Source organism: Camelus bactrianus, chromosome 24, assembly GCF_048773025.1.
Source record: "Camelus bactrianus isolate YW-2024 breed Bactrian camel chromosome 24, ASM4877302v1, whole genome shotgun sequence".
Classification (NCBI taxonomy): domain Eukaryota; kingdom Metazoa; phylum Chordata; class Mammalia; order Artiodactyla; family Camelidae; genus Camelus; species Camelus bactrianus.
Window position 1 is genome coordinate 17,995,166 of NC_133562.1, and position 18,085 is coordinate 18,013,250.

Genomic DNA, 18,085 nt, shown 5'->3' on the forward strand with positions numbered 1-18,085 from the left:
AAACTTCTTTTTAAAATCTTTGGTTTTTATTCCATCCAGTAGCTTAGAAATGCTAAGTAGATAAGCAGACTTGGCACCACGTCATTCACAGCACAGCGAAGAGAAGTTCCGTGGGTGTCTCTGGCCTTCCCTGTCGACAGGGCCAGGTACACTTCACATTCCCTGAGATTATGCTCTGTGAACATGTGTTTACTGAAGGCTTTTTTCATTTTTGGTGCTTAAACGAAATTGTGTCTTACTTTAGGAAGGACACCAGGAGAAAAAGAGAAAAAAATTAGTATCCTTGAAGTCCAAATTGAGGTCATTAGTCATATTGAAAAAGGTGACTGTGTATTAGTATAGGCGGCATGCTTTGCCTTAGGAAAAGAATGGTCAGGATCGTGCAGAAGAGTGCCAAGAATGCCACTGAGTAAATCAAAGACTTTATCAACAAGAATTCTTATAATGAAGAAGATAGAGAATAATGTAGTAGTTAAAGGTCATTGACTAATGTGTTTTTCAGCTCAGCTGGACACTTCTATACACTGTTTATATATTCAAATATATATATATATACACACACCACTTTGAATATATTTAACACTTTATGTATTTCCCCCCATAAATGATTTGCTTTTGATATTAATGAGATAAGCTCCCCACCAAAAGAGATATGACAGTCCTTTTTTATTTTTTTCTTTCAGCCTAGCTTTTCTTTATTTCTTACAGAGAAATTCATTTCAACATTTTGTATCATCTGGAAATTTTTGTGAGTTTAACCACAAAAATTAAGAGACAGGTACATATAAAAGTTCTTTATAAATAGTAAAGGGGAAATACATGAATATTGTTATTTTCATTTCCCTTAAGACTTCTGGAAGATGTCTTCTATACCTTTTTAGAGAATATGAATGAGCCACTTGCTGTACAAATCCTAACATTACCCATGAAAGAAAGATTCCAAGTTGGTCTTGAAACTCAAGAGTAATTGGCCAGTGCATTACCTGTTTACTTGCCAAGTCTTTCATTGATTTTCTTTCTGATATGAGGGCATACTGAAGTAAGACGATTACTGAGATTGGAAGTTCATCATCTTGTTGCTTGGTACTCGTCCCTAACTGCTTATAATAATATAAGCTTGGTTGTATATATATATAATAAATATACAATATATATAATATTATTATATATAATTTATTATTTATAATATATAATTTATTATTATTATATAATATATAACATAATATATAATAATATAATATATAATTATATTATATTATACATAATATACTAATTATATAATATATATTACATATGTATTTGTGTGTATAATATATACGCACAAACAATATATAATGTATAATTATAAAATATTATAATTATAATACATAATTTATTATATATAATATATAATATATAATAAAAGCTTGGTTGGAATGTAAGCCTTTGGCCGGCAAGGGGAGAGTGATCACTGTTACACATGAGAGGCCGTTTCTTCCTTGGTCCGAGGCTAATTAGTGGCTGAACCAAGACTGGAGCTGGCTCGGGAACCACTGGGAACCAGGACGCCCAGGACAGTAGGAGAGTGAGGAGTCGGCGGTACTGCTGTGAGGTTCATAGGGGAGCCACCCTCTGCCAGGACTGCAGTCTCCCTTTGCTCCTCGTCCAGGTGCTGCTGGAGCTCGGTAGCTTTTCCAGATCTGTCCCCTTCAGTAAGTTTCTGCTTCACCACAGCTTGCCCCAGTTCTTTTATCTTCTCCCTTTGAATATAAATATTTTTGTGAACAGCAGAATGTTTCTACTGAGGTACGACTGTAGGTCGCGTGGCACTGATTTATTCAAGCCGGAAGGGTTCACACTAGGACTGTAGCATGGTACCGTTACTTCAGAGGAGCCTTTTGTATCAGTGTGAACATTTTAATTTCACGCCCTGCAGACTTCACAGTCTTTTGTGCCCTCTCTGCTCCTGTTGTTGCATAAAGGGCAAATCCGTGTGTCACATTCATTTTAGATTGAAAAAAAGTAAAGTTGATCCATTTGAGATCTCCAAACAGAGACAGATAAAAATCTGTTAGCAAGAAGCTTTTATCAAGGGGAAAAAAATAATTATTTTTCAGCTAATATGGCTTTCCATATGGTTGAATGTGGCCTCAAGGCATAAAAGAGAGAAAAAAAAACCCTCTGTTAACATTGGTTACTGGTACTTTTTCATTAGTGCAAATTATCATGAATTTACTGATTGAAACACAAGGTATCTCCAAGTGTTTGGGTATCAGAAATAATCAGACTGGGGCCAAGATCTTTTTTTAACCAGTCATTGCTGGCAAAGAAATTAAAATTTCTCCTTTACACAACTGTTTATTTGCAAAAGAAAAGGAAACATTGTAGTAGAGAAAGCTGTCAGTGTAAGGAAGAGTCTGAAAAAAGGTAATAGCAAACAAGGTGGAAACAAATCGGAACTTATCATTTAAATTGGATATTTGATTTAAGTGAATTTTTTTTTTAAATGAAGTTAAAAGCTCACATATGGAAGTTTTCCATACCAGAGGTTTAAGCTCAAAGATATCACAGAATTAGAATTATAGCTAATTATCATAAATTATTTAACATTAACTTCTAAGGGATCATTTAGCCTTTACAAAAATTATGAGATAGTGCATAGGCTATAATGAGCTATTTCAAATTTACTTTCTTGCCACCACCTTCAGCCTGTGGTCCCAGCCAGGTTTAACTGCTGAATGAGGTCAGTCTGCTACAGCATGGGCACCTGGCATTCACTCCCCAATAATGCTGACTGCAGCCCTTTTTAGAGAGCTGTTCCACAGGGGCGAGGGAAGATCCATTCAAGAATCTGTTTGCTAATGAGTTTTTAAAGGCACTGACACCAGCGATGTGGCAGCAATCACTTAAGTAAGCACTCACGCTTACTTGGGACAATTGTGATGGTAATTTATATTTTTTAAAGTGACATTTAAAACTACTTACAATCCTTCCACCCACTTTATACACCATTGGTAATATTTTAGTGTTTAGTATATTTCCTTCCTATCCTTTTTTTCCTTCACTTCTTATATGTTTCTCTTTTTTTAGGCTACGTTTTTCTAAATTGTGAAATACCTGGGAGTTTAAAAACTCTTCTTGGTGTTAACTATCCCATGAATAAATAAGAAAGAGGTGCATGGGATTTAGCAGTAATAAAATCGCCGAGATAGACCTCTTAGCAAGGCTGATGGTTGGAATGAGAATGTCTGTGTTTCTCTCCTAAGTTATGTTAGGAGTGCTGCAGTGTGATTGTGTTTCCCATAAAACTTTTCTCCTTTTTATTCTTTGTTGGATCCACACACAAATTTAATCAGAAGTATAAATCGCTGCTATAAAGCATATGGCATATTCTAAACACGACCCCTTCATCTATCTTTCAGATGAGGAAAATATGTATTAAAGTTAAATCACACAATTAGAATGAATTTCTTTGTCGAGGAGAAAAAAAAAAACAATTAAATGTAATCTTCCTGGTCCGGAGTAGCGCAAGACCAAGGAGCTTACTGGAGGATCCCAGTCCTATTTGCCACTTGCCATTCTGCTTTGTCAGTTTTCAGGGGCAGGGGCAGCTTTGGCAAGCCATATTGCTTTATCTTCTGGGCACCTGGAGTTTGAGCTAAGAAAGAATATTATTGTCTTGCTCTGAGCCTCTCTTAAGACATCAAAATAATATTGGACCTTCACCTTAGCATACTCCGTTTATTTATTCTTTACCTCCTTCCTTCCATTTATCATTAACTTTGACCCAAACAAGGGATGTCAGGTTCAGTTTCCATGCTGGCCCAGTGCCAGCTGGCGTGAGCCAGGAGATCCTGGCCGTCCCATCAGTCTTCATCAGTTTCGGTCTTTCTTACTGACACCTCTTGTTACTTTAATATCAAATTTCTTGTGCTTTTCCTTGTCATCCAATTTTCTAAATTTTTCCAAACTGGGGTAGGTAGTTGATCTGTCTGGGTCTTGTTACTGCCAGAGCCGTGGGTTCCCCAGTGTTGGTAATGTTCTGTCAAAACTCTGGTTTCTTCCCCATCAATTTCTGCTTTTTCCATTCCATGTGTTTACAACAGTGGAAATATTTTCACCCTGTTTGGCTACTCTCGTTTTTTCCCCTGTTGACTCCTCTTCCTTTCCTCGCTTTCTACTGAACCCTTCTAATTTTCCTGGCATCAGTAAAGCCCAGTGAAAGAAGCTGGGACAGTAAATCACATATGGTTTCTTGCGCTATTTCTTATCCACACCCACCCCCTACCCCCTCCTCATCACCAGGCAACATGGGAGGAACGTTAGGTGCACTGAAGTCACATCTCTCCCCGTGGCCTGGTCAGGCATGTTCATTAGGAGGACATCCTGGTAACCGTAATGCCAGTCCACCATGACTTGCGTTCACAGCATATCAGCTGCTTCCCCAGCAGCTTTCCATTTTGCATTTAACAGGGGAGTTGGGCAATTGCCTCTTTCAGGACAGGCATTGTGTATTGTTGCTCTTTTTGACCCCAAAAGACTGGATGTTCCCCCATCTCTAATTTTCATCCAAGATGTCACAGACTATAACCAGTTGGGGGGTCATATATTAACCAACACATGCCTCTGTATGCAGCTGAATCCAGAATTAGGGAAACAGTGAATCCATAATCCTGAAAAACCCATAGGGGGTTGCTGGATTCATCAGCAAAGTGGGTGAGCTCTTTAACTGTATATCCCCAGTTTCTGTTGTTTCATGATTTTGCCCTCTGCCAACCTGTATCACCTTCTCTGTGACCACAGGGTAGAAGGGTATAATCTACTATGTTAAATTGCAAGTATCTGAGGTCTCTTCCAAAGAATTTCTGTTTCAGCTTGCGTACAGTCAGTTCAGGTCTCCCGGCTTCAGCTCTGACACTGAGAGCAAGCAGAACACCTTCCTGTCTGGCTCATGCTGTCCCCACTAATGCAGCCCTGAGCACCTGGTTTTACTTAAACTAAAGGCAACAGCCTGCGGCACACACAGAGAAACTGTATGTGTAGGGGCGGGGGTGTTTCCTTTCTGTTGGGCTGTTCTCACTAATAGGTTCATATAAAGTCCATCTACCATATTGTCTTTCTTTTTGAAAGTACAAACAGTCATAAAACAAAACACTACCATTTAATTTTGTAATCTTAAATTTCAAACAATGCACTGATGAATTATTAATGTCATAGAATGTTTTCAATAATGTGTAGCATAAAACGGAATGGATACATGTCCATATGTGCCTTGAACTTAAGTGTACGCTAATAAACAGGGTACCTGGCATCTCTTTGGCCTAGCAGACTTTACAAGCAAGCCTTTCCCCTCTGTTTTGGTTTCTGTGTTATGTTCCCCAGAAGTCAATTTACTGCTTTTCCTACTGGAGCCTCGCAGGTAACATTCTTTGACTCCAAGCTAACAGTGCTTTTCTCTCAAGATAACCAAGGTTGGGGTCCATAAATTTCACTTGTCATTCTGGCTTCCAGCCATATTAAACTAGGCTTTAATTCATAATTACTAGGAAGCTATAATTCCATAGGAAAAAAGAATATTTTATATTAAATGGCCATTATCTAACCTCATGATTTCACAAAATGATTAAGATGCCAGAAAATAATTAAGATGTCAAGTTCCCCAATACTTAAAAGTACAGACAGGGGAGCAGGGGTGGTATATTTTTTTAACCTGTGTGTAGCTCTTACTACAGTGACAGAAAAGAAATTCTCCTTAAATAATTTCATTTTTATAATTGCATAAATTATCAGATTTGCCCAAATTTTCTTTCTGTATCAAAATCTCTGAGATCAAGTACATTGCTTGCATAGGGACAGTCTTTTACCGAAAGAATAGACAGAATAGAGAGCCCACATAAGTATAATGAACCAGTCTTGATAAAGGAGCAAAGGCGATACAGTGGAGCAAAGATAACCTTTCAACAAATGCTCAAAGATAGCCTGAAACAACTAGACATCCATGTGCAAAAAGATGGGTCTGAACACAGACCTTCCACCTTCCACATAAAAGAACTCCAAATGTAAAATGCAAAACTATAAAACTCCTAGAAGATAACAGGAGAAAACCTAGATGGCCTTGGGTATAATGATTTCTCCTTAAATACCACACCAAAGGTACCATCCATGAAAGAGAGAATTGATAAGATGGACTTCACTAAAATTAAAAACTTCTGCTCTGCAAAAGACAATGTCAAGAGAATGAGAAGGCAAGCCACAGACCGGGAGAAAATATTTGCAAAACGCACATCTGATCAAGAACTATTGTCCAAAATATACAAAGAATCTTTACAGCACAACAGTAAGAAAGCTAATGATCAGATCATAAAATGGACCAAAGATCTTAACAGATAACTTTGTGAAGAAGATATACCGATGGAAAATAAGCATATGAAAAGATGCCCACATGTTTAGTTATCAGGGAAATGCAGATTAAAACGACCATGAGATACCACTGAAATGGCCTAAGTCTGAAACAGTGACAACAGTAAATGCTGGTGCGGATGTGGAGCAGCAGGAACTCTCATTCATTGCTGGTGGAAATGCAAAATAGCACAGCCACAATTTGGAACACAATTTGGCAGTTTCTTACAAGACTAGATATATTCTTGCCCTATGATCCAGTAATCATGCTCCTTGACATTTACCCAAAAAGGCTGAAAACTGATATCCACACAAAAACCTGTACATAGATGTTTATAGCAGCTTTATTCATAATAGCGAAAACTTAGAAGCAACCGAGATGCCCTTCAGAATGTGGATGGGTAAATAATGATGTGAATAATACATGCAGACAATGGAATATCATTCAGCACTGAAAAGAGAGGAGCTACTGAACTGTTGTGTGGCAGGTCAGGATATTCACCCCTTGTATCAAAAGTTCATGGAACTGATGATGGTTAAGATCACGAGGACAAATAAACGTTGCCATTGACACTAATGATTCAATAACACATAATAAACTAAAATATCTTCCTCAAAGTAGCTGCTGATGAATAAAATGATGAATAACCATAGCTTTCATTATTATAGGAAAATATAAATAAAATAACATGACCAGGAGATTTTATTGTTATTTGTGCCTTGTAATATGTTATATTAAAATTATTTTTGATTGAAGGATCTCCCATATGCCCATTATCTTTCTGGTAAATTCTTTAGCCTCCCTCCAAGGTGCAAGTGACTTTGCATAGTATTCACTCTTTGGCTTATAAGCACTTCAGGAAGAAATATGTTAAGTTAGAGTTGCAGACTCTTTTTGTGACAACACCTCTGTTGAATGGAGAACAAGAGTTAGAAAGGTCATCCTGTGCCTTCGTATATCTGACTTTCTCTGCATCTCTGTGAATAGTTCTCCTGTGAAGTCGACAGTCTCATACACAGGTTTGAGACCACTCCTTTTTCTTACTAACCTTTTTGCTGATGTTTGACAAATGATTGTGAAGCACTTATAAAATATGCTGTATCTTCTATTTTTCAGAAACCTAAATGCCAGCCTAAGTTTGCTTTAGCAATTAAAAAGTAGAGAACTTTTGAGAGGAACTATTCTAGGATTCTTGAGAAGACCTGTTTTAGGACTCCTAGCCCAGTGTGGTAATTGGTTATCCTTCTGCCCCCTTTATAAATTCATTCTTTCTTGAATTGGTACCATTTCTTTTCCGCCACTGCAGTAAGAATCATATATAGGGATGTAAAGAACCGTAAGAAGGACTATAAGCAAATTTAAATAAATATAGATTATGTTCCCCCTATAAATACAGATTTTTAAACCCTAAAATAATCATAAAAATCTAATTCAAGAATAAATGTAAAGAATAATACTATATAACCAAGTAGAATATATTCCAGGAATTTAAATGCGGTTACTATTTTGAAAGTCAAAAATAGAATATTTCTTAACAATATATCAAAAAAGAAACATTATATTATCATCTTAGTATATATTGAAAAGTTACTTGATAAAATTAATTTTTCATTCCTGACTTTAGTAAGCCGAAAGAGAAAATACTTCTTATCATAATAAAGAATATCTAGATGAAAAATGCTAAATAGTAAAAAAAAAAAAAAGGTAGAATAATTCCTATTAGATCAGAATTATACAAAGGTACCTATAAAACTTGTAGTTTTAGCATTGCCCTTGAAGTTCTAGCCAGTACAATAATATAAGAAAAAATAATGCAAATATGGGAAAACACATAAACTTTATCATTATCTGTATTCAATGTAACTGTCCACCCATAAAACCCGATAAAAATCAATTGAAAAAATAATTTAAGGAATTAAGAGAGTTTGATAATGTAAAAAACTCAATTACTGTGTAAATCTTGACACCAGCATTAGCTATTTAAAAGATATAGCAGGGGGTGGTGATGCATTTATAATAGCAGTGAAAAAATTCAGAAATTCCTAATAATAAACTTAGAAATTTATAGAACCTTTCTGCAAATATATTTCCTAGCTAGGATGATTAATTGAGCACTTACATTTATCTCTTCTATTTCCTGAGACACCAGTAAAATGAGAGTAAATGAATGTTTTTAAAGGTATAAATCCATGAAAATAAATGGGAGAAGATTCATCAATATACCAGAGATTTATATACATTTTTGGAAAATGGAAAATGAATGGAGGATTAGTAATATTAAACAAGATAGAGAAAGCTACCACATTGGAAGCACTGAGAAAGGTATTCAAACGAAAAGAGATTGATACCACAGAACTTTGTAAAGGTTTGGGAATTAGACGCAATGTGAACCATGAAGAGTGGTGATATGGGGTAGAACTGAAAATAGTATGAGAGGGACATTTGAAGCAAGAATCAAAAAACCCAGTTCTGCTGCCACAGTACCATATGTAGAATATTAGTCCCTGGCAAAAGACGGGTATTGAATTCTCTGGAGAGATTCAGTAGAGAAGAGAAGACTCAGGAATATCAGATACTTTGGAAGATGAGATGAGTTGAGTAGCACTGAAAATGGGATGAAGTCAAATCTACAAATGGAAAGGTCAGCCTCCTTCCCTGTCCTAGAAGTAGACCACGTCTCCCTCCCAAACAGAATACTGGAAGAGTCTTCTCTGAAGAAGCTTAATAGTCTCCAAATACTGACATGAAGTGGTACACCCACTTTGGAAAACAGTCTGGCAGTTCCTTGAAAGGTTAGACATTGAGTTTATAATCCCACCCCTAGGTATCTACCCGAAGAAAATGAAAACATATGTCTCTGCTAAAAACGTGTACATGAGTGTTCACAGCAGCACTGTTCACAGTAGCCAAAAGATAGAAACAACCCCATGTCTATCATGTGATGAATTGATAAATAAAATGCTTTAAATAGGTGTACCTTTCTGTATGTATGTTTTACTTCAATAAAATAGTTTAGAGTTTATGAAGAAGTAGTCTGCTACATTGAATGCTGCAGAGCCGTTACGTAAAACAGGGACTACAAAATGTCCATTGGATTTAGCATCATGAGGGGCATTAGTGAATGTGGTGATTTCAATTTTAGTCAAGTGGTAGGAGATGAAAGCCAGATTGGAAAAAAAAAAAGAGAGAGAGAGAAATGGTTTGATTAAGGAAAGGAAAGAACTTCTTAAGGGCTCTTAGTTATCTAGCAAACAGGAAAAGATTGAAAGTTCTAGAGTGGACAGTCAATACTGAAAGGTTCCTACGAAGCACAAATGGAGTGATCACCCTAGTCTAAGAGAAGGACCACTTCCTTCAACATGAAAGGAGGAAATGATGGGTGCTGAAAGACTTGTAGACTTCACAAAGTGAAGACAATTTCTCTTTAATGACCTCCTTTCTCTGAAGTGGGAAGCAAGGCTATCTGTTTAGGATAATTTGTGAGAAAGGAAAATGAGGACAACAGGAGAGCTGATTAGAGAAATCCAGTAGCTCTGTCGGAAGATGTTTAGCTCCCACTTAAGTTTAGTGACTAGGAATCTATATTAGACCTCCTCTTTGTTTGTTTGCTTGTTTCTTTGATTTTGTCCTATTTACAGTAAGTGTCCCAACTATAATTCACAGAAAAGGCAGACATTTGGATTTCTGCAGTATTGTGATTTTGCCAGATTTAGAGGAGGGGACAAAAAGACAGAGGATGTGTTTTTAAGAGTATTGTTAAAAGAGTGTTTGGAATGCTGGACCATGAAATTTAAATTTAATAAGAGATAAAAGGGTTAGGAAGAAAGTATGCCATTAATGGACCCACCTGGACAGAGATTTTAGCTGTCTTGCTCACCACGTTATTCCCAGTTCTTAGAACAATGATTGTTTGAATTAATGATCTGTTGAGACCAATAGGCAGAGATAGTGGGAATAGTTGAAAAAACAAGCCTTAGGGTAAGATGTGGGCATGAGGAAGTAGTGGGATATTTGAATTACTGAATTCAGAAGAGATATTATTTTAATTGGTCACAAGTTCCAGGATATAAAGAGAAAGGCTTGCTGAGAAAGTCTTGACCTGAGAGATCAAAGAACTAAGTCAGAGTGTTGGCTGGCGTTCACTCCTGTAATGTTGACATGAGCAGGGATGATGGTAACAGCTGAATTGAAGGAGAAGACTGAATCAAGGGTTAACATCATCAGTGATTCAGAGTGAATGGGTAAATAGATGATTTAGATAAGAGAGGTTGAGGATGGTAGAGCAGATGACAAGATCTTCAGAGCAATAAGAGTTTAATGAGAGACTGGGAGAATAATAATAAAAAGCAAAAAATGGAAGCAATGATGATCCCAGTTACTACACCTTGACCCTGACATGCGAAAGGTATGTTGAGTATAAACAGTTCTCCCTGAGAAGGATGTAGGGGAAGCACTGACCTCAAGAAAGAGCCAGGTTAAAACAGGAGATGTAAGAAGTACTCTAAGAAGAGTACAAAAAATACAGCTGAATATATCATAAAGCAAAAGCTCCAGAAGCAATGGGGACATGGAAAGAGTCGGGGGGAAAAGAAAGTAATACTATATAACATAATAGGGATAGTAATACTTTGCTAATTTATGACGGATTGGAGTAGAGAATACCCTTTGCGCATTGACTGATTGAAAAAAATGTAATGAGAGACATAGCTGATTTAGTCTCAGAAGACCTTGGACCTAACCTAAGTGCTCTTCAATAGGGGATTGGTTAAATAAATTAGAGTGCATCCAGGAGACAAAGTAATCTGAAATCATTAAAAAATAATGTTATAAATCATTAATCAATGTTATAAATCATTAAAAATAATGTTGTAAAAAATTGAGGAAAGTATTCCCAATATATTAATTGAAAAATTAATTTGCATAGTCCATGTGTATACTGTCCTTTTTCATAAGCGGAGAACAAGAAGTATGGATGAGTAATGCTTTCATAATGTTTGAAATATATTGTAATTTTTTAAAAGATCCAAAGATCAAAAAAGCCGCCTGTGGAGGAAGGAGCTAAAACTTAAGCCATGGGACCAGTCATTTTCTTCAACAAATATTTAGCACCTTACCTTGCGTCAGATACCATTCTTGGCACTGGAGATATTAGCGTAAACAAAGTAATGACCCTACTCTCATAACTATTGAAAGACAAAACCAAAAAAATAAGACCTGAGAGAATAGCAAGGGATTCAACCCATGCACTGTCCCAGAGGTAGGAATCGAGCGTAACAGCAGGGGTTAGGTCTGAGCAGTTGGGTTGATGGAGAGGAGTGGAATTTGGGGGGAAAAAATAAGTAAGAGTTCTGTTTTGGGTAGTTTGAAGTGTCTATCACACATCCAGTGGACATATCAGACAACAGTTGGGTGTAAGAGTCTGGAACTCTACAGCAAGGTTGACATTGGAGCTATACATTTAGGAGTCATTGATAAATGATGTTATTAAAAGTTGTGAGAATGAATGGAATCATCTAAGACTTCAGGGTCAAGAATTAAGCCCTGGGTCATTCCATCATTTAAAAGGTAAGAGAAGATGAAGTTAATCAGAAGAGGTCTACTGAAATCACCAAGGATGGAAACAAGAGTGGGAGGGGAAAGCTCCTGCATCATGTTTAGGTCTTCATCCAGTGCAGCTGATGGAATGGACCATGAAATCGATTCATTTCCCAGCCTTGTGCCAATATTCTCAGACAGCGTGTCAGACTGTCCCTTTCTTGAGTTGATGGCATTGAGCCAAGTCAAGTCTTCAGAGGCTACATCCTCCCCATGGATGTCTTAAGTTTCTTACTAGCTCAGAGGCAGACAAAACTGGGAAGAGAGCTCTGGGAGGACAGAATTAATGCTAGTACAGCCAAGTTCAAATTGAGTCCTGGATGGGACTGGCAGAAGAGACCAAATAAGCCTTCTGCTTATCACTGCTCCATAATGAAGCTGTTAAAGTCAACCTGTGTGCTTAGGTAACTCAGGAGTACTGGCTCTGTGCAGTGCAGAGACAAGAAAGGCCAACATAGTTTATGCCTCTAGCTAAAATATAGTCTTAGTTTTTCAAGGGATGGTATTTTATGAATTTAAATAAGTTGTATAGTCCTTTAAATTATTTGAATACCAAATATCCCCATCAGGGTCAGGCCAAGTTAATCAACTTTATAGCCTTCTGTCACATGTCACCCCAGCTGACTAAGGCCCACTGCTCACAGAGCACAATTTGATAAACACACTGCTCTTTGCTGGTATTTAGTACAAAATGCCATGGGAATTCATTTTTTATTTTGCTTGATTGCATATATAATTCTTCTGTAAAATTGGGTGATTTCTCAAGCTTTGGTTTTTAAAATAATCTTTGCTATTTTGTTGCTTTTCATCTGCCAAATTATTTGATCTTTCCTTATAGCAAAAGAACTGTTAAAACATTTACTGAACAAAATTAGCTATGAGGTACCACTGATATCTGAGTCCCTGGCTACCACACTTTCTGATTCTTCTGCCACAGTGTAATCCATGATTGAAGGTGACTTCAAGAGAAGTGGAGTTTTTTATGGTAACAGGAGAACCATGGAGATAAGCATTTGTACTTTAGGGTAGATTAAATTGTTGGTGAAAAGTTAGACCAGTTGAATAGGAGTATGGGTGTGTTCACACTGAGTTACAACTAATCATACTATATTTTTAAAATAAAATCTAGTTGGAAACAGCAACCATTTTCTTCTTTTACTTTTATGCTAGTTACACATCTTATTTATCTTGATGGAAAGATCAAAGATATACTAGTCTAGGAAGTCAAGGGGCCTGGGCTAAAAACCACTTTGCTCTGCCACTCAGTTGTTGTGTGACTCCCAGCAGTTCACTTCTAGCTCTCTGGGCCTCAGCTTCTTCATTGGTAAAATAAGAGAATTATCCAAAATTCTGTCTAAGACCCATTCCTCAGTGGGTGTGGCCATTACTGGTGTTCGCCAGGATCCAGTTCTCCTCCCTTCTGGAGCATGACTGGTTCTGGCCAGTCAGATGTAAGGAGAAGTGTTATGTTGCATCCATGCTGTGGAAAACCTTTGTACAGTTCTTCAGTCTGTCTTCCCTGCCAAGACAACAGAGAAGCTCACAGGCTCTGGGAGATGCTGTCATAAGACAGTAGCGCTGCAATCTGCCAAGACCTACTTTGAGCACATGGCATAAGCACAAGATATCTTTGAGTTGTGTTAAGCCATTGGAAAAATTTTTTAATTGAAGTATAGTCACTTTACAATGTGTCAATTTCTCGTGTACAGCATAATGTTTCAGTCATTCATGTATATACATAAATTTGTTTTCATATTCTTTTTCTTTATAGGTTACTACAAGACATTGACTATAGTTCCCTGTGCTATACAGAAGAAACTTGTTGTTTATCTATTTTGTATATACTAGTTAATATTGCAAACTTCAAACTTGCAGTCTATCCCTTCCCACCTCCTTCCCCCGCCCCCAGTAACCATAAGATTGTTTACTATGTCTGTGAGTCTATTTCTGTTTTGTAGATAAGTTCATTAGAGTAAGCCATTGGAATTTGGAGGTGAATTTGTTACTGCTGCATAGCCTAACTTATCCTGACTAATATAGTACATTTAACTTTCTGTGGTGCTGTGAGTCACTCTTTCCGTATTATAAAGATATTTTTACTATACTGTATGTGAATAAAAGTACTATAAAGAAGTCTGAAGCCCACAACATTATTTCAAATTATCTAATAATTATCAAATCAGTCTTTAAGCACAAAGTCTTATTGTTACTCTGGATTTCAACTTGCATCACTGAAAGACTGATTTCTGATACACTGCCTGACCCCCAGTTATTCTGGTTCTGCTTTTTAGTAGAGAGGAAGGCTGGTTTAATGTCTTCATTTACAATACCTCTCCCCATGTTGTATAGAGCAAAATTTTGAAATTGTATAGAAAAATATAGGCTTTCCATTGTTTCTGATTTTTTTTTAATTTAATGGTCTACATGGAGAGATGAGCATTACTGCAAGGTTTGCCACGTGCTCCCAGAAAAGTTCAAACAAAGCCTATTCCTTCTGTCTTACTTATAAACGAACTTTCTCGGAAAGCAGTTACCTGGTGCGCTGGCTTACCCTTTAAACAAAGATGTTTCGGTTGAACACAGAAACCATTGTTTTGAATGACAGAGACAACTGTATTGGAATATTGGCTTGGTGCTATGAGAGTAAAAACTGTAAACTGCTAAAAAGGATTTCAATTTACAGGTTTTTATGCCATACTAAAAACATGACATTTCCATGCCTGAGATGGTAATCTGGTCTTACCTGGGACGTAAGGGCCAGGTCAGCTACACAACTTACAAGACCAGTGCAAAATGAAAATCCGTTATTCAAAAGATAGGATGAAATAAATGCAGTTCAAGGTACTAAAATTACAAAACACTTTCCTTTAAGAAGAAGAAATTTATAAGACAATGGGTGATAACATGAATAATATCATAACCCTATAGATAGCAAAAATATATTTTATGTCATAATTTTATATAATACAATAAATAATAATGCTTTATTAATGTGGTAACTTGGTTGATCATAAGATTTTTTTGGTTCACGTTTCTTCAAATTCATTTATTATATCATCAAAGTTTATTCTTTTAGCAACTTTATTTTAAGTGATATAATTAAAAGATTAGTTGCTCTTGGCAAACGAAAGATCACACATAAATTTTGGTAATTTTTAATTTTGAGAAAGAACTTTCTGCTGTTGCAACTGACACTGGAACTGTTAAGAATATTTTACAGGCTGTGAAACATTTGGATAGATTTCTGATAAATTATTTCAAAATATAAATTTTAGTATATCTAGAGCGATGATTCTTATGGAACAACTTTACTAAAATGATTTAACTCTTCATACACATTAGTCTTATGTATGTATATAAACTTAAATTTGTACAAAGCCATTTCAGTGCTTTCTCTGGCGTGTCCTGTAACTTGTAGAGGTCATGCAGGAAACCAAAAGTCACTTAATGATTTGCAGATATTTCAAAATGCCTGTTATGCTTTCTATTACTATATCTTCAATTACAAAGAAAAATTAACTTTAAAATTGTATTCCTCATTGATTCATTTGAAGTTGCATATGAAAACAGTGTTCTTTTCCATCAAATGCAACAGTCTTTTTATTTATTCTCTTATTTTTATTTTTTTTAATTGAGGTATAGTCAGTTTACAATGTTGTGTCCATTTCTGGTGTTGTGTCCAATTCTTCAGTCGTACATACATACATGAACATACATATACTCATTTTCATGTTCTTTTTCACCGTGAGCTACTACAAGATACTGAATATATTTCCCTGTGCTAACAATCTTTTTATTTAATTTCTACTTCTCAGCCTGTGCATATTTGCTTTGCAATGCTGCAGTTTTTAAAAGCAGAGATTTAAACTCTTTGAAGAATTCTAGCATCTCTTTGATAGCTTTATTGCAATGTCCATGTGTATGCTTTTCTTTTGGAATAATGTACTGATGTTTATTGCCTAAACACTAGCGTTCTTATCCCAGTGCTCAGGCCAGAGAGCTAATATTTTTGCATTGGGGCTGAGCTCTGGGAAGATAAGTAAGCCAGCCTCCCACAACTGCCGCCACCACCACTGCTGCTTCTGCCACCATCACCATCACGAATGTGGGGCCCTGCACCACCCCAGACTGCTTGTGGCGTGTGTGTACACTCTAGGCAGGCCAGCCAGCTGTTTGGCATCCACACTGCCCATTGCCCACCGTGCCTGAGGGCCTGAGCCCACACATCCATGACCAGCGTTATCTCCTCCTGCGCCTTTGTCCCAGACTTGATTTCTAACGCGCAAGGTCAAGGGTACGATCACTAGGAATTTCAAGACAGCAACAATAGAGCATCAAACCAAACGCAGGACCCTGTGCAACTACGCAGCCCACGCGTGCCCTGCTTGAGGCTTCACGTCATGTCAGTAGAAGTTACTTGACCCCCTGGATGAATGAATGTGGAGGCAGACGTATTTATGTCTTTGGCTTTCGCCCTGGAAATATGAACAGTGGGGCCTGGATGAGGGTGTCATTGACCATAGTTAGTTTCTCGGCCTCTAAACTACTCCAAGCTTACACTTTGATAAAAATGCTGGACATTGAGGCAGTCCTTCTTTAGAGGGAACTCGTCACATTCAGATGAGGGTTCTTTTTCCCAAGATTCTAGAGAAAGTAGGAGTTTTTGAGTACTTATCACATGTTAATTTATACCAAACCATTGCTTTAATCCTGACAGGAGTTCTGTTGGTCCCTTACACATGACAAACTGAACTGAGAGACTGAGTAACTTTCCCAAGATCACACAGCTTGCAAACGATGAGAGATTTAAATCAAGTCTGTCTCACTGCGAAGACTTGAGAGGCAGTTTTAGTGCCCTGTGTAGGAGCCCTGGAAGCAAATGGCCTGGGTTCAAATCCTCACTCCGCCGTGTGACAACTTCGCGTTAGACGGGTTACCTCCCCGAGCCTTGGCTTCCTCACGTGTATCACGGGCATCGGAGGGGTTACCTACCCCGTGGGGTTGAGTGGAGGGTCCAATGAGGGAGAAAGACCTGTAAAGCATTGAGAACAGCCTGACACTTAGGAAGCCTGCAATAAATGTTACTACTCATTTTATTACTGCTATCATGATTATGTTGCCCACTCCACAGTCTCTCCTCACAGGTTAGAAAAGAATGTTAATAGTCAGCAGAAGAGAAGAGCTTACAGACAGACAGACAGACAGACAGCAGGGCCCCTCTGGTGTCTGCCGTCCCTGAAGTTCCCCTAGAAGGATGACCCTCTTATGTGATGTGATCTGGGATCTGATTCTTGCCCAGGGCAGCCCATCTCTGTGGGCTTTTTGGATTCTAAGGTTCTACTGGTCTGACCACTTTCTGTCTGCGTTGCATGTGTTACAGGTATGAAACATCGCTGTTGGATTTGGTTCAATCTCTGAGTCCAAAGACTGCTCTCAAACCTCGGTCCCATCCCTCCAGAGAAGCGGGGTCCTGGAATCACAGCACTTGCCGGCGCAGTCCTCTGAAATCGACCTGGAACAAGCCCAGGGCAGGCAGGACCCCTGAAGACCTGGAGGAGAACCAAATTCTGGAAGATATCTTTTTCATTTGACACTGAAGTGCACGCTGCAGAATGTCCGTCAGAAATGAGTGGGTGTTTTTATATACTGATCTAGGATTTTAAATTATTTGACTGCAATGTAATCGTGTCTCTCCTTTCACAGGGGCCTGTCTCACTACCACCCTGTTTAGTATCGAATATAGAAACCATTCTAACAACCCAGGGTGTTTCTTATCAGACCAGTCAGTAGGTAACAGCACATTAAGGGGGATGGTGTGGAGGGCAGTATCTTTTCTATGCCAAGCAGAATGGAGAAAATGACCATAGGACGCTTTCTGCCTGGCAGGGGCCATGGCATACTCAGCCTCACCTCAGAACTGTTTCCTTCTCAGTATTTTGCTGGAAAGGATTGGCTCTGTTTTCTACACAAGGGAAGCCATTCCACTGAAAGAGCCCTCTGATCTAAGCATAGCCCCGTGTCACACAGGCCGTCTCAGAGACAGCCCCTTTTACCTCTCACCCGGTTTCCCTACCACCTACCTCATTCTGAGTGTACTCTTTTAATTCTGAA

At 37.8% G+C, this 18,085-nt stretch overlaps 1 protein-coding gene across 2 annotated transcripts in view; it reads left to right on the forward strand.

Annotated features, from left to right (window-relative positions):
* KIAA1328 (KIAA1328 ortholog) overlaps positions 1-17,657 on the forward strand; it is a 161,884-nt gene extending 144,227 nt beyond the window's left edge. For both annotated transcript variants that reach the window (XM_074352265.1, XM_074352266.1), the window contains one exon: positions 17,355-17,657. In XM_074352265.1, coding sequence (XP_074208366.1) covers positions 17,355-17,565 — 211 coding nt within the window. In that variant the 3' untranslated portion in view covers positions 17,566-17,657. The remainder of the gene's footprint in view (positions 1-17,354) is intronic.
* Positions 17,658-18,085: the final 428 nt, after the last annotated feature.